Below are 25,700 nucleotides of genomic sequence, written 5' to 3' on the forward strand. Positions count from 1 at the left end.
CTTTTCTAAGCACATACATGTTTTACAGCGAAATTTTCAGTCCAACTATACTGCTTGGCCACCTACAGCTTACATTACTTTATAGCTTAGACAGAGGAAGCTTGCAGATTTCATGAAAGCGTAATGAGAAAGCTACAAAGACAGGTGAGCAAGACTGGAAAAAAACAAATAAGAGAAACCAAAAGAATCTCTATATTTAGGAAAGACACAACAGTAGGGAATACACACACACAAAATATACTTCCAGAGAATATTAGCCATTCAATTCTCCTCCCACACATGAACCACATGCACAGTAAGCTTCCTTTGGGAATCAGCCAACAAATCCTAAGTACCTCACCCAAAGCACTAAGTAAGAAAATATTGCATCCCTGAAGAATCAAGAAAAGATGTTTAAGTTGACTTCAGTGTGATTTAATATCCTTTTTCAGACGTTTTTCCATTATGAATAAACTTGTTCAGTTTCAGAGTTATAATGCAGAAATAAGGCAACACACATACCACGTTTTTGTGCCTCCTCTTCATCACTATCACTCTCTTCAGACGATGATGATGACGACGACGACGATGAGGAGGATGATGATGATGAGGACGAAGATGCTGAAGAACAAGATGAAGATGACGAGGAGCTAGAGCCTGATCGAGAGTGTGAACAAGATGAGGAAGACGAAGAGGATGAAGAAGATGACCTGGAAGAACAGGATGATCTATCAGAGTCAGAGTCTGAGTCAGAGCTAGAGTCAGATCCCCTTTTGCTGACTCTCTGTTTTTTGGAAGCTGGGTTTGGAGTCAGAGGCTCTGTCCTCGCTGCCACCATGCGCCTGTCTGTTTCAGTTTTCATGCTAGGTTTGTGGTCTGTATTTTGTATTGGTGTGCCATTTTTTGGACTCAAAGGTTCAGATTTCATTATTGTCTGTGTTTCCTCTGTAGACATAGATTCCTCTTCAGAAGACTGAGGGTCTTCTTTCAGATTTTCATTTTTAGCTTTTGTGTCCTCAAAAGCATTCACTTTAGCATCTGACAGTCTTGACTGAGGCGTAAGAGGAGAAGCAGATAACGCCATCTGGTACTGATGCAAGAGTGGAGTAGAAGTCCTTGAGAGCGTCACTTTATTTTGATTATAGTTCCTCTGAGCAGACATAAACGAGAGTTCAGGATCACGAAGGATATGATAATCTGTCCTGCTAACTCCATGTTTAGCAGCTCCAATAAGTAAATCCCTGTCGTGAGTCCCACACTCCCACCAGACAGGTAAGTCTGGGTTTGGCTGGCATAGTTTTAGCCGTTCAAACAACTGTGGGTGTCTAAGAGCCTGTTCTCGCACTTTCCTCAGGAGCTCAATGCGATACAACGTCCGAGAAGCTCGCTCCTCTGTAATTGGCTGGATAAAAATGCTTGGGTCTACGAGTTCTGCAGGAAAAAAAAAACAAAGATGAGAATCTGGCAAAAGATCCCCTGCTGCAAACACCTTGCGCTGCTAGCAGTGAACGGCTTTAATCAGTCTCCCCATGCATGACAAACTTTAAATTTTACACTTCATATATTTCCTTACTTCCTTCTCCCTCATTTTTGTTTCAGAACATACAAAAAGAAAACCTTTCCAAGGTAAGTCCTGGCAACAGAAATTAAAGGTAAAAATATATACACCCACCTTCTTTTGAGGGAAGACGACAGACTCTCCGGCACATTGACATGAACGCATACAAGTACTTCTCCAAGCTCTCATCAGTTTTCTTATGTAGTCTAGCCATTGCTCTAAATTTGGTCCAATCAAATCGGCCCCTTTCAGGATCAAACACCACTCCAAACGTGGACACAACTCTGTAAAAGTCAGCTTCCTCTCTTCTTGTCCATCTTGATCAGCAAGGGAAAATTGGAAACCCTGTCATTTCCTTCACTATTTCACGCAGCTAGCAATTAGTATTGATCCAGTTTTTTTTATATAAGGATGCATTAAAATACGTATTTACATACTACACATACCTTTGTTGTCTTTCAATCTTAGCAGCCATCTTTGGATTTAGAGCAGCTTCCTCATAGGGAGGCTGCATCATAGTAGCTTGTACTGGGAATGCTGGCTGGATCTGCTGGGCCTGTCTGTTTTTACTCGTTCGTTGGTAAGCCGTTATTAGGCGGCGGAGGCGTGTTGTTAAGGCAGACTGAGTGGGCCAATAGATTTTGTCTCCTTCCATCATTTGTCCATCTATATTAAAACAAAGTCACAGGAAAAACAGAGAAACTAATCACTGTTGGTGCCTATGGTCCTATGCTAGGCAACCTAAATACTTTTTGCTAAGAGTTAGGAGAATTAAAAAATTCAAAATAGATTGAGCTGTCTCAGATTTGGAGTTTCATGCATTTACCTCCATCTGCTATTACTAGATCACCTGGGGATGAAACATCATCCTGTAAGAAAACAAAAATGAAGTGAAATTTTAAGTGCAGTTCTCTCCAGAGAACTAGGTTAAGCTTACACCTTGCAGACAACTTACAAACATGACAAATATGAAGAGTTATGTGTACTTTGGACACATGACTAACTACGCTTACAACAGAATCACACAACGATCCCCTTCCACTTTCCCCTTCCCATCCGTCTGCAGAGACAAGTGAAGTAAGTTTTATTTATTTATAGAAATATAGAAAAACATCATCATTTGCTCAACAGAAAGTTGGAAATATTACATTCTAAACGTTTTGAAAAGAGCCATTAATAGGTGCCTACTATACCTCTATGTCATCTTTAAACAGTGCTGGTGTTGGTTTGTATTCTGGATCTTCTACATCCCTGTTAAAATGTCAACACAAAAGAATCCTTCTTAGTAATATTTTAGAAGGCCTTAAACTTGTCAATTAAGCAAAATTCATTTAAATTTAGTTAGAAAATGAAATACAGTGTATCTATTTGAAATGAGAAAAGTATTTCACAGCAGCTTTGGCTTCAATCCTACCCACCCTCCACCATTCAACCATCTCATTCAAAGATGTTCTATATGATCTACAGCTTCTAATCTCAGTAATGAGGTAATGGATAAAAGGCAGTTCTCCTTTTCAGCACTTACTAGCGATAATTAAATTGCTCAACTGGGGTCAGTGGTTAGCTATACAAAACTAATGCACCACGATAACTGACTTGAAATCAAGTTAAATAGGTCTGTAGCACTCCACCTCTGAAAGCTTTTTTATTTCAGCATCCAAGATATATTTCTGGTACAGCAACACAAGGCAGAGTCCTTGTAAACAAGTCATTGCATTTTTCCTTTAACTGTGAAATCCTAAATTCAATGGATCTGTTACAGTGTTCTTAACTCTTTTACACACTGTGGGAGTAAAATCAAAGCAGAATTCTTCACAACAATGACATCAAACTAGTATAAAACTAGTTAAAAAGAGACTGAAGCAAAACACATCAGTTCAGTCAACATTTACTGCAAAGCCTCAAAACATTTATGCCCACTGTTAAGTGCTCATACCCATCCATATAATCATTTGCTCTCTGTTCTGCAGCAACTGCTTTTTCATCTGGTTTGCCAACCCTTTCCAAGAAGCACAGCGCTGGGTCTGCTCTGATAGTGTTATATTTTTCATAACCTAATAAAGAAAACAGAAAGTGGCACAAACTCAACTTTGAGAATAAGCTATAAAAAAATCAATTGACTGTAGAGTGTCTATACTGAAGGGTGATCAAGTACATACAGAGTTGTCTGTACTACTCACCATGTTTAAAAACTCCAATTAGAAGGGATTTATCTGCATCTGCATCCCACCACTCAGCAGGAACTTCAGAGTGATCTGGCTCAGGGACCCAAACATCAATTTCACTAAAGAGAATCACCAACAGCACACCAACATCAATAATATTCAGAGAAAGAGATAATTTTTCTGACTTTGTACATTTGTACTTTGCACAGTAAACTTCTCTTCAAGCACACCTATAAAACACTCCATGTCTACCAAACCAAGTCAAAGATTACTTTGAAGGTTGTAAAGAGTCCTAGGACTGAAATGTTTAGTTTCATAACGCATTTTGTTATTTAATAGCAAGTGACAGTTAAAACATGGAAGGTTACGCTACTAAGTTATGTAAGTCACCCAATACAACATTGATTTATCATTAATTCTGATCACCTAAAGAGGCTGAGGCATACAATTTTTCACCTCTGCATTCAATAAGACCCTAAAAGCAACAATTCAAAACACCCAGACTGCTTAGTTTTCATACCTGACAGAGACCAGTAACGGGGAAAGAATACGAATGCAGAACCAGCATATGATATTCTTCCCCTCTCAGTAAACTCTGCCACCTCCTAGCAGTTTGTGCTCACAAAACTTAGCAAACCAAGGAATATCTGCTTTTGTGTTTAACAGCACAAGACAGACTTGTCTTCCATAAATATTTGTAACAGCTTTCTGAATCAAATTAGAACTTTCTATCCACCACAAACTCCTGTGAGTTCAATTAATTTCAAACGGCAATACTTCCATTAATTTTTTTAATTAACGGATTATGCAGTACATTATCAAAAGCATATACAAAGAGGCAGGAAAACCCCAGCAAATGGAGTGTAAAATATATAATCCTATCTTTCACTCATTCAGTCTATTTGACTTAATTTTACTTCATATAGCTAGACTCATAAATAGAAATAAGAATTTCCTCATGCCCAGTAAATATGAAGTGTTTAGTAAACAGAAACATCCTTCTTACAGTCTCTTGACATATGTTATCTAGGTTTAGGAAAACTTCTGAGTTTCCACTTGATAGTTCTCATTTAAAATAAGTAAGCAAAAAACTTCTCTATAGTTCACCTGGCATCAATTCCATCAAACACCTTCTGGAATTCATTACCAATGACTTCTTGTTTTAAGTAATACAACATTCTTACTCGAAGTAAGACCCTAAACAAAGAAAAGAAAGAGAGAAATACAAATATTAGAACTCCGAAAGCTTTCACAATAGTTGTGGGTGGTTTTGTCTTTTGTTGTATCACAAAGCTTTCAAGCAATTTTCCTAAAACATGCCTCTGAGTTACATGACGAGAAAACCTCCCAATTCCCTTCATCTAACACTTTTTATTGTAATCACTTCTACAAATCGTTTCACTTTAAAGATTCTTTAAAACCCCAGACAAAGACCAGGGCCAGCAGAACACTCTTACTTGCTTCATAACACACTGCTAAAAATGAATTGCTGTTTCTCTTTTCCTGCTTAAAAGATTCCCTCTGAAAGAATCAAGTGGGCTGATAATGAACATCTTCCACATCACCTTTTCATTCCTTCTCACTTAAGAGTTTAGTGCATGACCCCAATGACTTCTCCATGCTTTATCTCAATTCTTGACTACAGCTGTGTGAAATTTTCAAGTGACATGACACAGAAAAATGATTTCTCTAAAACAAGCTCATTCATGGCTAGAAGTGAGCTTTCAACCAGCTAGCAGCTCAGATGCCTAGACAACATCCCAGGTAAACAGCATCCAAGATTGAGGGGCACCAACTTCAGTGTTTTGAATTACTTCGCTAAGCACTCCAAAACTCTTTAGTTCTCCCGTTCCCCAACCATGCTAACAAGATCTCTCCCTCTTTCTCTATACAACATAAACATATAATTTCTTTAAAGATAACGGAATTACTTGAAATGTGAAATGTTCACCTCCTAATATGCTGAAACCTATGTTACTTTGTTTTGTTATCATGCCACAAGTATTTTGAAGTCTTCTAAGACAGTGAGGAATCAGAAGAAAAAAGAATCTTTAAATGAACATTGAAAGACAATCACACTTCAGGTACTGCTTACTTGTTGCAATGATGTTTTATGTGCTTTTTGTATCCTTCATCTTGCAACAGATGTTCTGGATTATATTTTCGAAGCCATTCTGCTTTGTGTATATCAAATGTGCTAGCCTGGGTCTTCACCTTTTTTCCCTTTCTTCCTCTAGGCACAGGAGCTGATAAGCCTGTATAATTTAAAATATAATACAGTAACAAGTAGGTACAGATCCCTGTGATACTTATAATTCCTATATCCTATACCAGTATTGTGACCCGCAGTGCAGAAAAAATATTAGCATCACAGTCTCTGGATATGAGGGTTTATTCACCCTCTTTTGTTTCTCAGCATCCCTGAAGTACATTTCATCAACTAAGGACAAAGCAGGAGAAGGAAAAAGAAAGGACAATGTTGTCACCTACTATGAAGGAGAACAGGTTCAAATAAACTGAAATGGAAAGAAAGTTTTCGTAAGAGTATGCCAATCCATCTGGGTAAGCGATCAAATACAAAGCAAAACAAAAGTGATGATACTTCTTTTCCCATCAGCTAAACTATCTATCTGGAATAAATTTCATTTATTTCAAGTAGGATAGACTCAAGAGGGAATTTTTAGCAGGTTTTGTCCCAGTACCACAGGCATACAGTTATGAAGAAGCTGTTTAACTGCCAAAACAGTAAATCCTTACCAAGGTGATTCTGTAACTCTCGTGTTTGCCCATCCTCTGTTGGGGTAATGAGATCCCATATAAAACTTTTTATTTTCTCATCCCCTTTGTAGTGAACAAGACAATAGGCTAACAGAGCTCGGCAAATGATCTCCACATCATGTTCATTCAGCTGTCTTTTGAAGCGACCATGTGACAGAATTTCTCTCCATCGACCCCACCTAGTTCAAAGAGAAATGCAAATTAGCACTTCGTGAAACACTTGGGTAGCCTGGAGATTTCTGTTATTAAGGAGAATTTCTCTGTAAAGTATTTAGCTTTCCACATTTTTGCTTCAAGCTTAAGTTACCGAGCAGAAATATGAAACTAACATTTGCAATAAAACTCGATCTGTTTAAACAGCATTTTAAACCAAACTTGCCTGCTTAGAAGAAAAAAAGGTTTTAGGCTCCTAACACATACCAATAAGCATACAATGCCATTTATCTTATAAGGTGGGTGTAAGAAGACTCAAGATATCATTTCCAAATCAAGATATCTGATTTAAGTATGCTTAAAATAGCTGGCTAGGTTTTCAGTTCCTATTTGCATCTCATGGAAGTTCAAGATGTTCTGCTATTATAAGTATCAAGTAACCTACAGCAAGCCTTTATTTCAGATATTTATTTACACAGTTTTCAGCTTGCCTGCAGCACTTATTGTAATGATTTTTAGAGAGACTACTGTAGTGCCCATTTTAAACATTGTCATCATCTCCTTTGAAGAAAGGTTTTCACCTCTCTTTAATGTTTATCAAATTGTAAAATGTTACAAAAAGTTACACAGAGTGTTTAAGAAATTCTCGTAAATCCAAATTCTACAAAAATTCTATATATAACCTGGTGTTTATTCCCCATATATCTAAAAGGTATTCCATCAATACAATGTAAGTTAAGGAAAAATTTTATTTGTTTAAAAACTTCCTAGAATGAAGATGGATGTATACAATACCCATAGACCAGCAAGTTTTTTTCCACCCGAAAGCACTCTGTTCTTCCGTATCCATTGGACCGGTCACACGGCCGGCGGAGCTTGGGTTTGTCATCGCCCTCGCTCTCCACCTCAGACAACTCAGCCAGCTCGTCTTTTGTAGCACTGAAGGGCCTTGTTTGTTTCCTAATTCTTGGCGTATCAATAACCAGGCTGTTCTGCAGAATTTCAAACAAATCTCATCAGAGAAACAGTTGGTAAGTTTTTCTTAAGGAGATGGCTTCAGTTCGGAAACTGCAGTTTCTATCTAATGTCATTGACAGGTGTTTTGTAAAGACAGCAATAGTAAACACCCATAAAGCAAGCAAAAATTACTGTTTCATCTGAATATTTACACAGACTATGCTATAGTCTTCCAGTAACAAGGGGAACTGAAACTTTTTTAGAGCTGACTACATGAGAATGTCAAGTACAGAACACAACTTTGAGTATTTTAAAACTGATATAATTTTTTGCATACCCCAATCCAGGACTTACAGAGAAAACACGGTAACCAGAACAACTTGCCTTGTTCTGATTTTTTCTCAGACAAAGAGGTCAAATAGTATTGAACTCTATGGGGACAGCACAGAGCTAGGAAACACTGAAGTTACCAGCATGCTGATGCACAAATTAAACATCCCAGAAAGTCTGTTTAATTGAAATATTCATCAAAAAAGCATCAGAAATCCTACAACCTGCTATGTCAGAATTCAACAGCAAGCATACACTTGAAAAAACATGCATTAAAAGACAGAATTACTTACTCTCCCACTGAGAGCATCTATATCTATTTCTGCTTTTTTGGCCCACTTCTGCCAGAAGTTGGGATCATCTAGTGAAATGTCAGTCCTGTTTCCAGATGCAACAAAACTAGCCTGTAATAAATAAAACTACATCTTACCAACATCATACATCAAAAGTTTGTAGAGTCTGAATGCCCCAGTGCTGTGATGACTGCATAACCTTACTTCATAAAAATCTCCCAAGCAGCTGTTAGACTTTAGCAGTTACTTACAGCGCAAAGCAACTCAAAAGTTCTCTTCCCTCCTAATTTTTTAAAGTCAGATCCATATGATATCAGAAAAATCTAATGAACTTTTATGCACCATCAGAAGATAAGAATATTAAGCAGCCAGATTCTTCTGCCTCTAAGTCTGAATCTGAATTACTTGAATGGAAGAAAATACTCTTTTGAAGAGGCTTATCAGTATTTGGGGATTTCATCTTATGCAAAAGTACTCACTTCAGGGAAATTTCAAAGGAGTGTTTAAATTATCAACAATCAAAGACTGAGAGCGTGGAATAAGCCTAATTTCAGAAGGCATTTAGAAAATCCTGATACACTGCTCTTGGGAAAGGAGTAAATACATATAAAAATTTCTAAGACTGATAAAAAGACAGCGATGATGATGTTCCCTGATTGGTTTCCTGTCTCTCCTCTAGAATTCTAATTCTTATTTAAGCCATAATCAGCAAGATAGAAACATCTAAATAAACATATAGTTATAAAAATAATAAAGATATATATTAAGTTTTCCCTTTGCTTTGCTTATTTTTTAAATGTCACAAGTGCATTTGTGAAGTACCCACATTCCAAGCTCAGTTCCATTGCTTCATTTTAAAAAAATCCCATAATCTTTATTTCTGTTACTTTAATATTTACCCGAGTACATGCTTTTGAAATTAAGAAGTTCAAATTTCCTTTTTGTTCTGTTCATCCAATTTTCCAGCATAGGCTTTTGGATGCTCTAATATTACTGTTTTTGTCTTAACTACCAAAAATTCGAAAGCGTCAGTCCATTTTTATGCTAGGCTATCACTCCTAAGACCTTACGTTCTCAGCCCCTCTCCATGTACATATATATATATATATTCTCCACCCACATCCTACTATTTTAGCTTTCTTGTTTTGCTTTTCCAACTCTTACAAAAAACCACACATTAAACCTATATCCTATGTGTAGGCATTTTTAGAACACGCCCGACCATTTTTAAACTTATTGGCTTATACACATTTTCCCCTGCTCTTAATATATCTGAATAAAATGGATCCATAAACAAAACTCTTTTAATACTCTTGGCTTAATCCAGTTCATCACCTCTCACACAAATCCTAGCCATTTCAAAAGCAGCACACACCTATTACTCATCTTTGCTCAAGCATGCTCTTTGCATCTGGCATTTAACTCAATCTGTACATGCAAATCTGCTTTTGCTATGTGCACATTAATATAAACACATAGATGCAAGAACCTGGAAGTGCACATAGCATATATACACATTAAACAACAGCAAATGACTTCAAAAAAAAAAACCAAACCACAGGCTTTCCAAGATTTAACTACATTTACAGCTCTATGACACCAAGCAACAACTTGCTGCTACTGCACCTTGGCAAATGTGGATCCTCTTCCTTCTGATTCAATTGTGATAGTTTTAGTACGACGCTGCAAAATCTGGTCTATGTCTTCCTCACAGAATTTAGAGCCTTCATCTTCTTCATCCATAATGGCACCATATGCACCTCTTCGAAGCAAGTCTTCTATTTCTTTTTTGGAGAGTTGTTGAATCTGAGCAAATAAAATGGGTTTTAGATAGTCATGAAAAAATCCCCTAAAGCCTTCTCTATTTCTTTCCAATGTTTCCAGAACTTGACTGTGCCTTAAAGTTTATAAGTTGAAAATCTAGATTACTAAAAAGTAAAAAAAAAAAAAAGAGTCTGGTTGACAGTAAAAATCATTTCTAACACAATTACAGAACACATTTTTAGGGTATGCGTCCTATTTTTGGCTAAACATAGTGATGAACATAAGCTTAAAGAATCTACTTGTTAATATCAGATCTAACTCTCAACTTACAGTAAAGTAACACATTATCTTAGTATGAGAATACACAAGGAAACAAAGGGAAAATATTCTCCTAATTTTAACTTTTACATTATTTACCTTAGACCTTAAGAGGCAAGAAATAGTGAAAGATTTATCAGAGTAACTGACTACATCTAAATTTACGTCAACTACATTGTCAATCCACGTCAAGAAGCATTAACAGATGTAAATGATAGAAAAACTGTAGCTTCAGCAATTTAAAATAGCTTCCAATGATTACAAAAGCAAAAGGAAAGTTATTTGAAGAAACAGCTCTACATACACCACCGACACTATTTTCTCTTCCACTCATACTCTGTAGGACAGCCTTATCCAGTCCCAGTTTCAGACTTGCTCTGTCAAACATCTCTCTTTCATAGGAGTTACGCGTTATCAGTCTGTAGACCTTCACTGCTTTGTTCTGACCAATCCTGTGACAACGAGCTTGAGCCTTTTGAAGGAAGGGAGATCAGAAATCAGAATTTAAGACTTATATAGGAATAAGATATGATTCATTAAGAATTTTTTTCTGCTGCAGCATAATTGGATAACGATAGCATGAACCTAAAAGGCAGTAATTCACATTTAAGTAAATAGGAGCTATCACATTTTTCACATTGTGAACAGTTTCCTAAAAACAGTGCAGTAAGTACAACAGTGCTGAATGCTATTTCTCTTGCAGTGACACTAGATAAAAAGATGTGCAGGCTCCTATCTTTACATACAGATGTAAAGGAGTTGCAACTTGAAATGTGTACAATTTCAGCATCCAATTCCTAGATTTTATTAATTCACTGTTTCTTAATACATGTTAATCCTTTTCTTTATATTATGTTTTAGCTCAATAGCCTGACTTCTCTAAGTTGTGCTTATCAGTATACACAAAAATCTAACCCACAGTTTCACAGTGTCATCAAAATCTCAAGGGTTCTATCAACTCACTCCATCTGTGTTTTGCTTTTAAACATTAATCAATTTGAACAAAAAATTCTGAATCCAAATGTGGATGACCTTTCCTACCCAAGCAGCAAGTATTCACCAAAAATCGTTACATATATGCCTTAAGAAACCATGAACATTTTAAAATTATGCACATTCAAAAGAGACAATATCTGAAGTGACCAATTTTACAGCAACGAGGTTTCACTTTTTAAGCCTCATTATCATGTTCAACAGAATTTACCTGGAGATCATTTTGAGGATTCCAGTCAGAATCAAAAATTATACATGTGTCTGCTGCAGTCAAATTAATGCCCAAACCACCCGCTCTGGTGCACAGAAGGAAGACAAAGCGATCAGAGTCTGGTTTGCTGAACCGGTCGATTGCAGCTTGTCTGAGGTTCCCGCGTACTCGCCCATCAATTCGTTCATATAAGTATCTGGAAATTGCCATGGATACACACACACAAACTGTAAATTTCTCATAATTTGAACAGGAATTAGAACAGATCTCCTGTTCACATATTTATTCTTTACAGTGAGTAAGTGATATAAACCAACATCGATTATCCGTGGGTAACAGGAACCATGACAGAAATCATTGTGTAATACTAATAATACAAGTCCAAATACTGAGCATTTTAAAACAACTTTGCCCATTAAAGCAAGTACCTGCTTATACATGCTGAAAAAGATAGTATTACCATGGCACTTAGATACCTAAAAAGTTTTTCACGTGCTATTATGTTGGGATCCCTGCCTAGGTCAGAGAAACAGGACAGTGTACTTTTGTATTAGATAACAAAATGTCTGAACATGTGAGGGTAACTAAGTAATCAGTAGAAAGCAGCACTTGGTGAGCTGTTGTTGGACAAATTGCATATTGATTCTGTCAAGATCAAGAGAAATGGAACAAATAATGACATGACAGCACAACTGTCTTTATCAAGGAATCCAGGGCTTCCTAAACTAAAACCCACACACACATTTAAAAGCCTGAAGCAAAACTGTCATTTCTGTTACCTTTTGATAGTTACAAAGACTACTATGCAACTTCTGAAATCAAGTGAAATGCTAAAAAGAAAGACAATACTTCTGTCCATTGCAAATGGAGTAAGATGATGAATATGTGCCTACTAGTTAAAAAGCCTTACAACCATTTTTCTTCTAATCAGCTATAAAGTGGCCCAGCAGATAATTCACAGGACAACAGCATTTTGGCAGGCAGATGTCTTCTACAGTCACGAATCCTGTTAAGTCTAATCATGCGGGCACTCTAACATTTTTAATCAAATGGTAGCACAGACCATATTTCAGCTTCCATGGATTTCAGAAGATTCTACCTGTAGTTGTGCACTAGTCTAGATGTTACATCCTTATGGAAAAAGGAGTATCTTTCATACTGGATTTGTAAGCACTACTAGAAATTAAAATTATTCTATTAAAATAAAACATACAAACTGTTGAGCTCACTTCAAACAGATATAGACTTAGGAAACAACACACTCATAGAAGCATAGAAAATTATCACAAAAAGAGGTATTAGTTTAAGCTACTAATGATTTTCAATATGAATTCCAGTTTCTGCTACAGGAAGACTCCATACTTTTTCTAATTACTTCTTTACATGTTAACTCTGTGTAGTTCATTGACAAATACACACTTCAAAGCAGCATGTACATTCCAATAAAGCGACTATTAAAACAACCAGAACTGTGTCTTTTTATAGTTTTTGAGGTTGATATAGCAACTACTGATTATAAACAAGTTTAAGGTTAGCTAGTACATGCTAAGGCTTTATGCATAGTATTTAGTCACATGCTTAAATAAGCTCTTAGTTTCCTTGGAGTCAACAGTATAATCAAAGGGTGCTATTATTTGTGACAGCAGAAGGCAATTTAAGGAGCTGCTTTATGCCTGGCAGTTCAGTTTTGCTGCAAAATTTAATGCAGTAATAATTCAGGAAAGATAGGAAGCATATTTTCATTTTTACATTAATAAGAAACAAGCTTCCAGTTGTTTACCATTTTGTACTGATAATCTGTTGAGATTAAGGAACTACATTAATCCTGTTTTGGTCCAAATTCAACACGATTAAAAAAGTCTTATCTTTGATATGCTGTAACCATTAATCTTGCACTAACTTTCAAAGATATGCCCACTGAGAAAAACATACTACATAGGACAGAATATGTAGTCTCTTACCTTTTATGTATAAGGTAATCCTCCAAAATATCAAGGCAGCGCACCATTTGAGAGAAGATAAGGACCTTGTGGCCTCCTGCTTTCATTTTTGGAAGAAGTTTATCAATCAGAACCAATTTACCAGCAGACTGGATCATTGCTTGCAGATGGAAGTCAGGAGCACTTGGGCTGTATGTTTCTTTAAACTCTCCAAGAATTTTCTCTTCTGCACCTGTCGAATAATATATCCCCATATCTGTATGTTTATCTACACAAATATATCTGTATACATACAAGACTAAGTTACCAAAATCAGTGGTCGTACTCTTAAGTATCCCCCACTAGCCACTGCTGGAGACAGAACAAAGTTCTGGATCTGAAGTCTAGCAGGACATCTATTTCTATGTTCTTTGAAAACACTTATGCAGAACACCACAGAAAAAACACTGGGAATGAAATGAACCGTTATCAAAAGTTCAAAAACAAACTCACAACTTTTTCAAGGGTTGTTTAAAAAAAGCAATTAAAAAGTCCTACCAAAACACAAGAGCTTTTGTCTGTGTGGTTTTGTAAATGAGATGCGAGTCTTAGAAGACCTTTTCTGAAGTCTCATTATGGTTAAAATCACAGCAAAAACTTTTAGAGCCTAAAGTGCATTTTCTTGCAAGCTGTGACTGAGAAAAACAATAAAGACTGACACAGGGCACATCACTTGTAAAAAGCATTAATAGTTAGCTCTAGCAGTTCTTCATATTGCTTTTAAAGATATGTAGCATCTCCATGACATAATTGGTACATCAGGCCTCAACTACCAACTGCCTCACAAAAAATGTTTCCATCAATTTAATTCCTTGGAAAGTCCAATGAAAATGTCGAAGAAATACAACAAAGTATCTTACATAACTTCAATAAAAGTACAAAAGTTGTTAAAAAAATAAGAAAGAATCAGTCTTTACAACGTATTTACCTTTGATGAGATAAGGGTGATTACAGCACTTTCTGAGTTCCATCATAGTGTTAACCAGATTGGGTACATTTGCTTGTCCTGCTCCTTTGGATAAGAAAGCAAAATTTTTCTCCAAAATCGCTCGATAATATTTTTTCTGAATATTAGTTAGTTCTACTTCAATTATAGTTTCCTCTTTAGGAGCCAGCTTTTTTTCTACATCTTCCTTTAATCGTCTCAGCATCATGGGTTTCAGGATAGCTTGTAGTTTCTGAACCTAAACGAAACACAACAGGTGTTGGAATATGAAAAAGTAATAGTGTAGTTTATTTTTTTTCTAACCTCCTATCACTGATTCTTTTTCCTTAGACTTAGATGGAATATTTTCCAGATGGGATATAGCCCTATTTTTAACCTCAAAGTACTAAAGAACTTTACTCCAAAATGACAAAAAACACCCCTAAAATCTTCTTATTCTGCAAATACTTTGCCTACAACGACAGAAAAAGTAGATTTTTATTATTGTCACTATTTACTTGTCAAATTTACAAAACTGACTCAGAGAAGTTAAAATAAATGTTTAACATATTTCTGATTTCTACCGCCTGCAGTTTAGAGAAGCTGCATGCCACTTCAGGTGATAGCCAGGTGACAATGCAGGTGACATGAGGAGTGAAGGAGGGTAAGTGAAATAGTAGCTCCCATCCAAACCAAATGTTTTTCCTTGAAGGAGCTGACTGTTAACACACTGAAGCTCAAAATGAACCCAGTCGACATGCAATACCTGTTCCTCTGTTTTAAGGTCTCCAAATTCTTGCATGAATGTAGATTCAGCAGGAAAACGCAATGGTTCAAGAAAATGGAGGAGGCTAAATAATTCTTCTACTGTGTTCTGCAGAGGGGTACCTGTTAATAGCACTTTATGCTCCTATAAAAGGAAACAAAGAAACCTCACATGATCTTCTGTGCACACATTTGCAGAAATTTTTCTGTTAAGTCCAGAAAGCAAATAAGAGGATTTCTGAGAACATCGAGCAACAAGCGTATACCAAAGTTACGGTAAAAACATAATGCAAAACTGGTCATGATGTATCTTGCAGCAACGCACTGAAAATCTCAAAATTCACGGTAGCATCAAATAAAACTAACTACAGGACTAGATAATAAAGGTTTTAAATTCTATTACTTGCTTGCATTTATTGTTAAATAACTTGTTTAAAATACTTTCTAGGTTTTAAAATCTTATTGCACCAAAACTATTGTTATCAAGCAAATTTTAAATTCAGTCTTCATAATCAAAAGAAACTATAGAACGGTACAATCAGAAATAGGTTCTGCTTACAGTTGGAACTTGCCACATTTTAATCAAAAACACGCCAGCCATCAGCTATCAAAACCACACACATTCAAACAATGCATTGGGCCCGAGAAAGACTGCATTAGAGGTCTCTTTCAGCAGGTAAAACCAATTTGCATTTATTGTTGTATTGTGTTTAACTAGAGGAAAGCCAAGAAAATAGAAATACAGTTACTCACAAGGTTCATTAATTTTAGTCCTTCCAAGAGTTTGCAGTTTTTGTTCTTCAGTCTGTGAGCTTCATCAATAATAACACACCGCCATTCAATTGCATTTAACTCTGGACAACCACCAAGAATCATTTCAAAAGTTGTGATGATGGCTTGGAACCTGTAGGTACCTCGAATGATACGTCCCTAGAGGTACACCAAGACACAAAATTTTTTATGTTACCTCAAATCTACTCCATTTAAAGATGTTGTTGCTAGCATTTTATCAAGCACCAGACATTGGATTTTACATCATGTATTTTTTGTTATCTCTTACATATATCTCTATAACTCTGCAATTAATACTAATGAGTAATTATCCATAGTCACAAACACAATATTGTGTAAACAATAGTTAAATCTTAATCATTTTTAAATTCCAGATATATCCACATAATAAAACTGTTTCAAAAAGGTGTATGTAGGTAATATCATATTTTTAACCCTGGGAAAATATGAAAGCCTGACAGGAAAAAGTCTACAGTAAATGAATCAAAAAATATATCATGGTAATACATGTAGCATTCATACAGTAAGTAATAAAAATATCACCTGAGAACTAAATAAACACTTTTTATCCAGCTTACTGTCCTCCACTGGTCTCACAAAAAGACTATTTAAAGCCTTCAGTAAGGCAGTATACATCAACTTACTACAGAAACAAGACAGCATTTTAATATGTAGTACTAAAGGAATTTCCAGCCTTATAGATTTTGTAGAAATATGATAAGTCTTCAAAAAAAAAAAAATCTTTATTTAGGTAAAATGTAAGGGAAAAAACCCCTAATCCCATACCATTTTTAAACACAGTCAGATTTCAAGTTTTTTCATGACATTTAACATGAAGTATTTCAGAACGAAAAGCAAGCTGTACACAAAGCCAATTTCCCCTAGGAAAATGAAATCAATGGCTACATAAAGGTAACATGGAGCTTAATCAGCTGTATTTTTGTTCTCACTGCTCTTCAAAAATTCAGGACCTAACTGCAGCCATCTGTGTACACTTTAATCTCCACATGAGTATCAGCATCTCTGCTATTCAATTGCAAAATCACCCAGCATACTGAAACAACATGCATCTTGCTGCAACCACTTCCACAGAATTTGCTTGGTAAGCATATGTTAAAGATTCTGATATGTAAAAAGCTTATAACACACAGCACGGGATGTAAAATGACTTTCACCAAGACATACCTACAGATAATGTAGAGTATGCCTTTCATTACTACTGCCTGGAACAGGCTGTGGGTTAAGTTATTGCATGCAAATGACATTACAGTACCTGGGAGTCCCTGAAGTACATTTCATACTGCTGAATCATCTGTCTGCTGATCATACTTCCATGATACACTACAACATTAAGATCAGTCCATGTGCGAAATTCTCGTTCCCAGTTTGTTATAGTGGAAAGTGGAGCTATGATCAGAAAAGGCCCTCTTATTCCAGCCAACAGGATTTCATAGAGGAATGTAATTGACTGAATGGTTTTGCCGAGACCCATTTCATCTGCTAAAATGCAATTTCGTCTGAAAGCAAAACATATTTGTTACTAGCATTAGAGAAGGTATAGACACTCAAGCTGTTACTCAAATGGACAACTTACAAAAAGAAACCTGAAACATAGATCAAAACAAGAGTTCAAGAGGAAGTATAGTAAAAAATGCTTGCAAATGTTCCCTGGTTATGGTGAAAGAATGAACTCTGTACACAAAACTACAAGCTTTCAATCATGATTAGCACTGGTAAAACCTCAGAATGCAGTGTTCCACAAGGGGATTCAAATTAATCAGATTCCTGCATGTACACTCACCTTGACAAAACTGCTAGAATTAATGAAGATTCCCTAAAAGTCACAGATGGAAAGTGTCCATGCTACAGTCACCTAAGAGGAGTGTATAATAGCATCACTGTCAAATCTCCCCTCGTTTCCAAAACTGAGAAGACACATATAACCAAATTACTACGTGAAGTACCACTAGGTGCTCACCCTCACCCATACGTTCCAGCCCTTCACCCTCTTTGCACAGTTGCTCACACAGCTATGTAGAGCTTGAGTGTGAATTAAACCAAAATTTTGTCAGTCATGAACCTGTACAGTAAAATGGTATGACATCATCTCTATTAGGGACAGGCAATTGATATTTTGGAAATAAAGCAAGTAGGAAGATTCATGAAGAGTAATACAATTTAGGTACAGAGCAAATACATTATTCTGAAAAAAAATCTTGACACTGATTTTATTCCTGTTAATATGTCATAGCATTAATGAACAAAAGTTCATTTTGGCTTGCAATATAGGAAGCACAACTATTTACTAGCTTTATTTTTGGAGAGAGGTAACTTTATTTGAAACACATATGAATTCTAGAAATAATTTTGAAAGATTAAAACATTCCCAGTTGCAAAATTCTGAAAGCTTGTACTTTGGTGGAAGTTACTTTTTGCATCAATTTTCTCATTGCTGTTGAAAAAAAAAGAAACTAGCCTAACTGAAAATAAATTTCAGATTTGCATTTTGTTATCCTTGCTGATAAAAACTTACTTGTACATTCAAAGGAAGATAAATTTGTTTTTTCCAGTTACACTCTTTTAACTATTAGCAGAGCAGCTGAGATAATTTTAGTTAAAACTGTATTCATCTCCAGTAACAGTGATTCACTCCATATGGTTTAAAATTTACATGAAAAAAAAATCCACGCATATACCTATTGTACCAGTTGAATAGCAGCCAGTTAAGTCCTTCCAGTTGATATTCCCTGAGCTGATTGCCATTCTTGTATTCTCTGGACTGTTCAATCTTCTTCCAGGAGTTTGGAGGTGGTCGATCCTTTAAGGGAAAGACTAATAATGTACAAGCTAATACACACTTTAATTTTCCAAAACATTTTAACCCACTATTTCCTGAGTGTAACAATTTAGACTTAGTGTGTAATAATTCAATCTTAAAACTGGCAAGATGGATGTTACTGTTAACACTACTCACTAAATACCAGCCTGCAGACATCTGACATCTGTACTTATTTGTGCAAATTAATACTTCTAAAATTAAGACTATATAGCAACTGATTTTTAAAACTAAGCATACAAACAGCTTGGCACTGGTAATTTGTACTAGGATAAATTCATTTATATAAGAAACTTCAATAATATATCAAGTTTTGCTTTGGAAGCCCTTAGAACAACTGTCCTACAACCAGAGCCAATCAAGTCTAAGTAACTCTGGATACTGCTGCTAGCCTCCAGAGGTTATTTGGGCAATCTACACTGAGTTACTGTGCTCTTACCCTTTCCTTTCAGCACTTGCCCTGGTCACTACTGAGCACTCAGTCTCACAGCCAATTCAGGAAGCCAACATCAGGAATATAAAATACAGTTGTGAGGGGTTTAGTTGCCTGAATCATTTCAACAAGGCATCAGACGAAACAGTATCAGCACACGCAGGATCATGATACAAAGGACAGGACAAAACAGATTGTAACAGTATCAACGTAGATGATCTTAATGTCCTCAGTAAGCTAAGGAAAGCTGAAAGGCTATGGATAAATATATATATATGCACACCCACACACTCCCTTGTCTACTAGCCTCTTGAATCTCCAGGCTTGCAAACAACAAAGAAATCATCAAGTTTTTTACTTGAACTAGGTAGGATTCATGCAGAAAACCCTCTCTTCAGAAAGCTTCTGCATCCTAACATGAACCAACTCATGTATTTAAGCAAAATATTTTTAGTAACAGCTTTTCTGATCAGCTGTACTTCTCTACTGTGCCTCCCCCTGCTCCATTTCTCAGTATTTATAAACGTTTGCACTCACTCTAAACTCATGTGGCCTTATCAGCCAGCTCTGAGTTCTGGATGTGAATTTTGTATCTCTTTCTTGCCAACGTCAGCATCACCTGACACCAGGTCTATGAGCAGCAGTAGCTGTCCCTCCCAGCAGCTGTGGCTTCCTCCCTTTACTCACAAGCAGCCATCTTTCCAGTCCCCCACACCAGAGGCAGCCATGCTCCTGCTTGCAGGGCTGCAGTGAGCAAATACTTTCTTGTATTTGCTGCAGCCCGGAACAAAAAATACTGACGCTATGATGACTGTCAGATGTACAGCTGTGCTTCAATCATCCTTTTTTTCTCCCCTCAAAGCCTAATACGGTAAAACAGAGGTATAAAAGCTCTTCTTCTCGTGTGCAAAAATGGCAGGAGTATAAATAAATACTAGAAAAATGAACTAAGTATCACATTAATCATGACTACTGTCATTATCTGTAGATACAAAAAAGCATTAAAATAAAATCCAAAGCCTATGAATTAGAACGCTGCACTTAGTTATATAAAGAAAGTTAGAACAACTGTTGTACTACACCACGCAGGACACACGTCTTACTCTGACAATGACATACAGGATTTTAAATAGAACTATTTTTGTTTTCTCCTGCTCTATGAGACAGAAGATTGATAATTTAAAAATAAGGTACATTTTCTTATTCCCCATATTTTTCTTCCTCTCAGCTAGACCTTCATGACAAGAAAAATAAAACCAGGAAGTAATTATGGAATCTCTTTGACAGATCTCATTTGCCGATTTCCTTCAGTGCTGAAGCATGAGACTTAACATTGTTCTTTATAAAAGGATGTTTATTCTGTTTTCTCCTTAATGGTGTTCAGATTCTGAGACAGCCAGTTTCAAGGTGTTGCTCATCACTAAATCAGAAGCTCAGAAAGTTCACTTCATTTTTTTCTCCTGAATAAACATTTTAACAGAGTAATAAATTAGATAAGAATATTATTTAACCTACAACTACCTGAAAATATTTTTATTTCTAGGTAACTAAGCACACAGATCCTTTAACACAAAAAATTCAAGTTGGGAAAACCAAATCCAATTTGTCAAGACAGACAAGTAAATTAGGTATAATTTTACCAGTCTCCTTGAGTCAGGCCTGGAAGCTTGCAGTAGTTCAAACTCTTCTATTTTGGCTTGATCTACATCTTCTTTCAGCTCCCACGTACTGTCTTCATATGGCAATGAACACCATTTTACTAAATAGTAAATAACAGGCTGCAGAAGAAAATTCTGAATGTTATCAGTTTTTAATTTAGTATACAGATTGCTAACATGCCTCACTATTTGAGTAGCTAGCTTACTTGAGAGCTCAAAACAAAAGTACGTTTCTGATACTTTTTAAAATCTTTGATGCAGATTCTTCATATCTATCTACTCGTCCTTGGCTTCTCATACTCTGCCACTTGTTGCAGACCCCTGGAGTACTTTTCAAACCCACTCACCCACAAGTGAACCTCAGTCTTGGGAAAGAGAAATTACTAGATCTGTTATATTTGTGAAAATAAGGCAGATTTAATTAACAGAAGTGCTACCCAGAACATTTCCTCCACTCTCCAAATCAAGCTAACATTAAAAGAAGGGAGCCTGAAAAATTCCCAAAATAGAGGTCTTCTCAATAATACAGAAAGCTTTACAGGTCTGTTGGATGACATACAAAAACTTAGGAATAAGTCTCAAAAGATGGAACCAAGGCAGATTATTTAATTTAGATTCAGTGAATAAATATTTAAAGAACAACTAAAAAGTCATTGAAGAAACTGGAGGAAAGTTTTACAAGACAACCACGTTTTCCCTAAAACTAATAATGACAGATTTGCTGCATACAATGAAAAGTAATTTTAACCCTCAACTCTGCTTCATAAAGATTAATGAAGAAATGACTGGGTAAAAGTCTGCTCAGTTTGCTATCTAGAAGAACAGAGTAAATATTGTAGCTATTTAATATCCTTCATTAACAAATTTGTCAGTCTGTTTTCTGCATGCCACAGACTCTTTCTGAATTTTGGCAAGGTATTGATTATTTTGCTTTTCTATTTGGTGGGGTTTTTTACTTTTTTATTTTCTAGTACCATGGTTTTGTTCTGTTAGATTTCCAGAAGAGGTACTTTAAGCTAAAAAAAAAAAAAAGTCAGTTTTGATAAATACAGAGGGAAGGGTCCACTGGTAGCTATTAAAACACCTCTCAATCACTGGTTGCCTAGAGCCTAGGGACGGAGTTACAGAGGGAAGAGGAACTACCACTGTTCTACATTCTTGTGCTTTTTTAAGCACTGATCCTTTGTCACTATCAGAGTGACAGGATAGTACATGGGATCAGCTTTTTGTCAGAACTCACAAGACAATTATTTAACCTCAAGCTTACGTCAGTAACTATCTACACTTTGTCTACTATGGCCTCTTATTACTGATAAAAATGTAAGCCACTGAAGTCTGTTTTTTGTTTCAAAACACACGGCTTGCACATGAAATTACAAGATTGCCATATCTCATTAAATGTGTTATTGAAGCTTAAAACCATTAGAGTATTACTCAGAAGTCTGTGGAAACGACAATTCTCAAATGCTACCTGCAGGTATATCTTGCCCTGCTTTAACATATATTTACCTCACCAGTGTCCTTGTCTTCACAAAGAGATACCTCTAACACCCGGTCTACTTCAACATAGTCAGGATTAAAAGGTTCTTCTTCCATCTGCAATGTAAGATTAATTAAAACAGTACAGAGTTTAAAAAAGTCTGGTATATGATAACACTTGTTCTCATCATACACAAAATAAGGATTTGACATTGGAATAGAAAACACAGCCATTTAGGAATGAAGTGCCGCCTTGGGAAAGTCTTGTAGTAGAGAAACTTGCCATACTAACACAATATTTCCCTCGTTACCACTTATAAGTGGTAACCCAAGCAATGCCAATTGAAATCACACAAGTCAGTTTAGTGACTCCAGAAGACTAGTTTTAGAATTCTGTTAAAAAACCCAACCCCCTGCTGCAACCAAAAATCCAAATCTCATGGATAACTCTTACTTCTCAGCATTCAGCCTTCCAAAATTGTGCTGAAAAGAAAAAACCCATAAAACTTATTTCATACTTACATCTGCAAAAAAGTGAGCTCTTTGGGCTTGCCTTAGTTTGAATCGTTTTATTTTCTGCTGTATTCTTTTATCCTTTAAAAGCTGTTGTTCTGTGGCCCACTCACAGTGGAGATAAGAGCTAAAATTACAGAGATTAACAATAGTATATTAGTTAAAGAAAATTCTTAATATTTTATAAACACGAACTTCACTTAAAAAAGAACATTTTATCATTTTAGATGGAATTCACTGTAAAGGTCAAATATTTATTCCTACAAATAATCACCTTAAAGCATCTCGTTAAGGCAGTGTTCTTAGGCTAGGATATAAAACAATTTCTCTTTTTTATCTTTTTAAGACAGTAAGACCAACTCCTACGTCAACCTCTTCTGAAGGTATGATGCTGTAAATCTAACCTATGTTCACAAAATTGTTCATTATGCATGTTGACTCAGCTGAATATATCTCCCCTTAAAAATTTCAACAATATAATGCAGATCCTTAACAATAAGACTAAATTTGTAAAGAAAAGTCTGAAAAGATGAAAAAATCTGGTTATAAGTACTTTTCAAACAATACAGAACTTTACATCATTAATATGGTTATTTATGATTTCAGTCAGCACCTCCAATGAAAGAACTTTTAATACTTACTAATTCTTGTATTTTACAAAAAATTCCTCTGTTTCTACTGTCATCCCAGCAGATATCTAGGAAAAGAAATTCAAAGGAAATGTAAAATGATAAATGCAAAGCCCTTTTTCGAAAAAGCAACTTCATCTTATGAGAATCACTTACTTCTTTCTTTATTACTCTGGAAGATAAGATTTTGTCTACAATTGCTGCATCTTCTTCACTTGGATTTTCCTATAAATGCAGGAAAACAGTGACTTAAATTGCAGTAAATGCTGTCTCTTCAAATCAATCAAGATTAAAACCTTCAAACACAAATGGCTTGTTAGATGATGAACAACAAAGGAAAATTTGATCTATATCCAGAGAGAAACACACACAAAAAGTACAGTATGTCTGTCACTTCCAAAGAGCATCAGATGCAATGGTCACCTGCCAAACACATTTACTGTGCAAGCAATGGTGATTCTGATGCTTTCCAGTTGAGTCGATCTGATGCACTGCACAGAGGGTTTAGTTACACAGATGCAGAGAAATAAGAACTCTGTCAGACTAGCTAAGGAAAAAAAAAAACCAGACTGGAATGAAACCAGCAAGCATCAAACTTGATTTAATAGATTTATTCTGAACAGAGGTAACAAACATGCAGTGGAATCAGGCAGACAAGGTCGTGCCTGGGAATTCCAGCAGGGCTTAGGTGAAACATAGATACAGGATTACTTAGCTCTGCCAAGACTGAAGCTGTAGTTCTAGAGATAAAATGCCCATCTTTAAAGGCTGCTTCAAGTAAAGAGCCACCTTCCCTCTTGTCTGATTTGTTCTCAATTACACTGTCTTTCTCCTTCACTTCCAACTTCGGCACCCCTTTAAACATTTCATGAACACTTCTTTCCAGTTTCTTTGCTGCCACTTTATTTAGCTACAATGGTGCAACAGCAAGTTTGAATGGGCACTAATTAAACAGTGAAGGGTAAACTTGAAGGAGGGAAAAAGGGAGGAGTATATTGTTTGATCCCCACAGGCTTAATTAATTTTATACTCCTAGAAGTCATGATAATACTAGCATACAGCTTTCTCATATGCCTACGCAGCATAACACACTGAGATATCCCTACCCTTGGTCTTACCCTTAACTTCAGTGAGGTCAACAACTCTTTGTAACAGAAAAGATAAATTAGTAATAAGCCACTTTTTCCAGTTTTCAAGATCTTGGCATAACGTCACACTAAATAAACTACGGATTACTAATAATCATGTACTCCATCCATGTTACAAGTTTTATTCACTGGACTACTTGAGAAAAATGGAAGCTCCCAGTAAAGATCAAACCAGTTTTTACGTACCACAAATAACTGTAAAGGCTGTTCAGCAGGTAAAGGGGCAGAATTCTTTTTGATTTTCACAGAAACTTTAGGTTCCTCTTCTGATTGTTTTCCTTCTCCTTCTTCAGAATATTTTTTCCTTTTAACTTGACGATTTGATCTTCTCTTCTGCAGGCAGAAGAACAAAAATGTTTTACCAAAAACTTCCTCTAACATGACTTGCACATTTAATGACGCTCCAGGCAATACTTTTGCTGTATCTAAAACCGAAGGCCAACATTTCATAGCAAAGATGAAGTAGGTGAATCAGAAAGGCAGAAGTAGCCATATACTATTTTCAATCACTTAATTTTTTTCTGTTTCATATAAATATTTGATACTTTCAGAGTTCATAAGCAAACACAGAACAACACTATGTAGACTGTTAGGATATTGCATATCCTTTTCATCCCTCAGTACCAATACACAAGACATTGCATTGACTTCAAGATGAAATTTGTAAATATGAGAGTGCTATCAACTAGTCAGCTAACATTTGAAAACACTGCAATTGGCTTTAAAGAACTGATCACCTCAAAAATGAACAAGTTGTGACCACAGCAAAAACCAAAATCCTGTGATCATACTGGCTTCTGCAGAGCAGATATTAACTAACAGTAAGATTGCAGCACAGGAGTTTTCTTCCTGTTACATTCAGCCTTTGGTCTGGCTGGTCTTTGGGAAATGACCTAGCTATAACTTAACAAATACATTAAGTATTTTAGTAAGGTAGAGTAGTGAGAATACATCATATACAGTAAAAGTCAAAGAATGGGTATCCTCTTGAAGAAGCTGGGACAGTGCACATATGACACTACTCAATCAGCTCTCCACAATAAT

At 36.0% G+C, this 25,700-nt stretch overlaps 1 protein-coding gene across 11 annotated transcripts in view; it reads right to left on the reverse strand.

Annotated features, from left to right (window-relative positions):
• Positions 1-25,700, reverse strand: part of CHD9 (chromodomain helicase DNA binding protein 9) — an 89,260-nt gene that overhangs the window by 12,870 nt on the left and 50,690 nt on the right. For 10 of the 11 annotated variants that reach the window (XM_062007796.1, XM_062007792.1, XM_062007797.1 and 7 more), the window contains 27 exons: positions 24,843-24,989; positions 23,665-23,733; positions 23,521-23,576; positions 22,889-23,006; positions 22,397-22,483; positions 20,870-21,007; positions 18,657-18,778; positions 17,234-17,477; positions 15,922-16,098; positions 15,170-15,313; positions 14,407-14,662; positions 13,461-13,671; positions 11,500-11,695; positions 10,600-10,767; positions 9,840-10,019; positions 8,214-8,324; positions 7,429-7,625; positions 6,460-6,659; positions 5,798-5,957; positions 4,810-4,899; positions 3,718-3,821; positions 3,474-3,591; positions 2,731-2,788; positions 2,364-2,406; positions 1,984-2,203; positions 1,652-1,854; positions 502-1,410 (listed from right to left, as the gene is read on the reverse strand). In XM_062007796.1, the coding sequence (XP_061863780.1) occupies positions 502-1,410; positions 1,652-1,854; positions 1,984-2,203; positions 2,364-2,406; positions 2,731-2,788; positions 3,474-3,591; positions 3,718-3,821; positions 4,810-4,899; positions 5,798-5,957; positions 6,460-6,659; positions 7,429-7,625; positions 8,214-8,324; positions 9,840-10,019; positions 10,600-10,767; positions 11,500-11,695; positions 13,461-13,671; positions 14,407-14,662; positions 15,170-15,313; positions 15,922-16,098; positions 17,234-17,477; positions 18,657-18,778; positions 20,870-21,007; positions 22,397-22,483; positions 22,889-23,006; positions 23,521-23,576; positions 23,665-23,733; positions 24,843-24,989 (4,726 nt within the window). The remainder of the gene's footprint in view (positions 1-501; positions 1,411-1,651; positions 1,855-1,983; positions 2,204-2,363; positions 2,407-2,730; positions 2,789-3,473; positions 3,592-3,717; positions 3,822-4,809; positions 4,900-5,797; positions 5,958-6,459; positions 6,660-7,428; positions 7,626-8,213; positions 8,325-9,839; positions 10,020-10,599; positions 10,768-11,499; positions 11,696-13,460; positions 13,672-14,406; positions 14,663-15,169; positions 15,314-15,921; positions 16,099-17,233; positions 17,478-18,656; positions 18,779-20,869; positions 21,008-22,396; positions 22,484-22,888; positions 23,007-23,520; positions 23,577-23,664; positions 23,734-24,842; positions 24,990-25,700) is intronic. The other variant, XM_062007798.1, reaches the window with a different exon arrangement.

Source organism: Colius striatus, chromosome 14 (assembly GCF_028858725.1).
Source record: "Colius striatus isolate bColStr4 chromosome 14, bColStr4.1.hap1, whole genome shotgun sequence".
NCBI classification, from domain to species: Eukaryota; Metazoa; Chordata; class Aves; order Coliiformes; family Coliidae; genus Colius; species Colius striatus.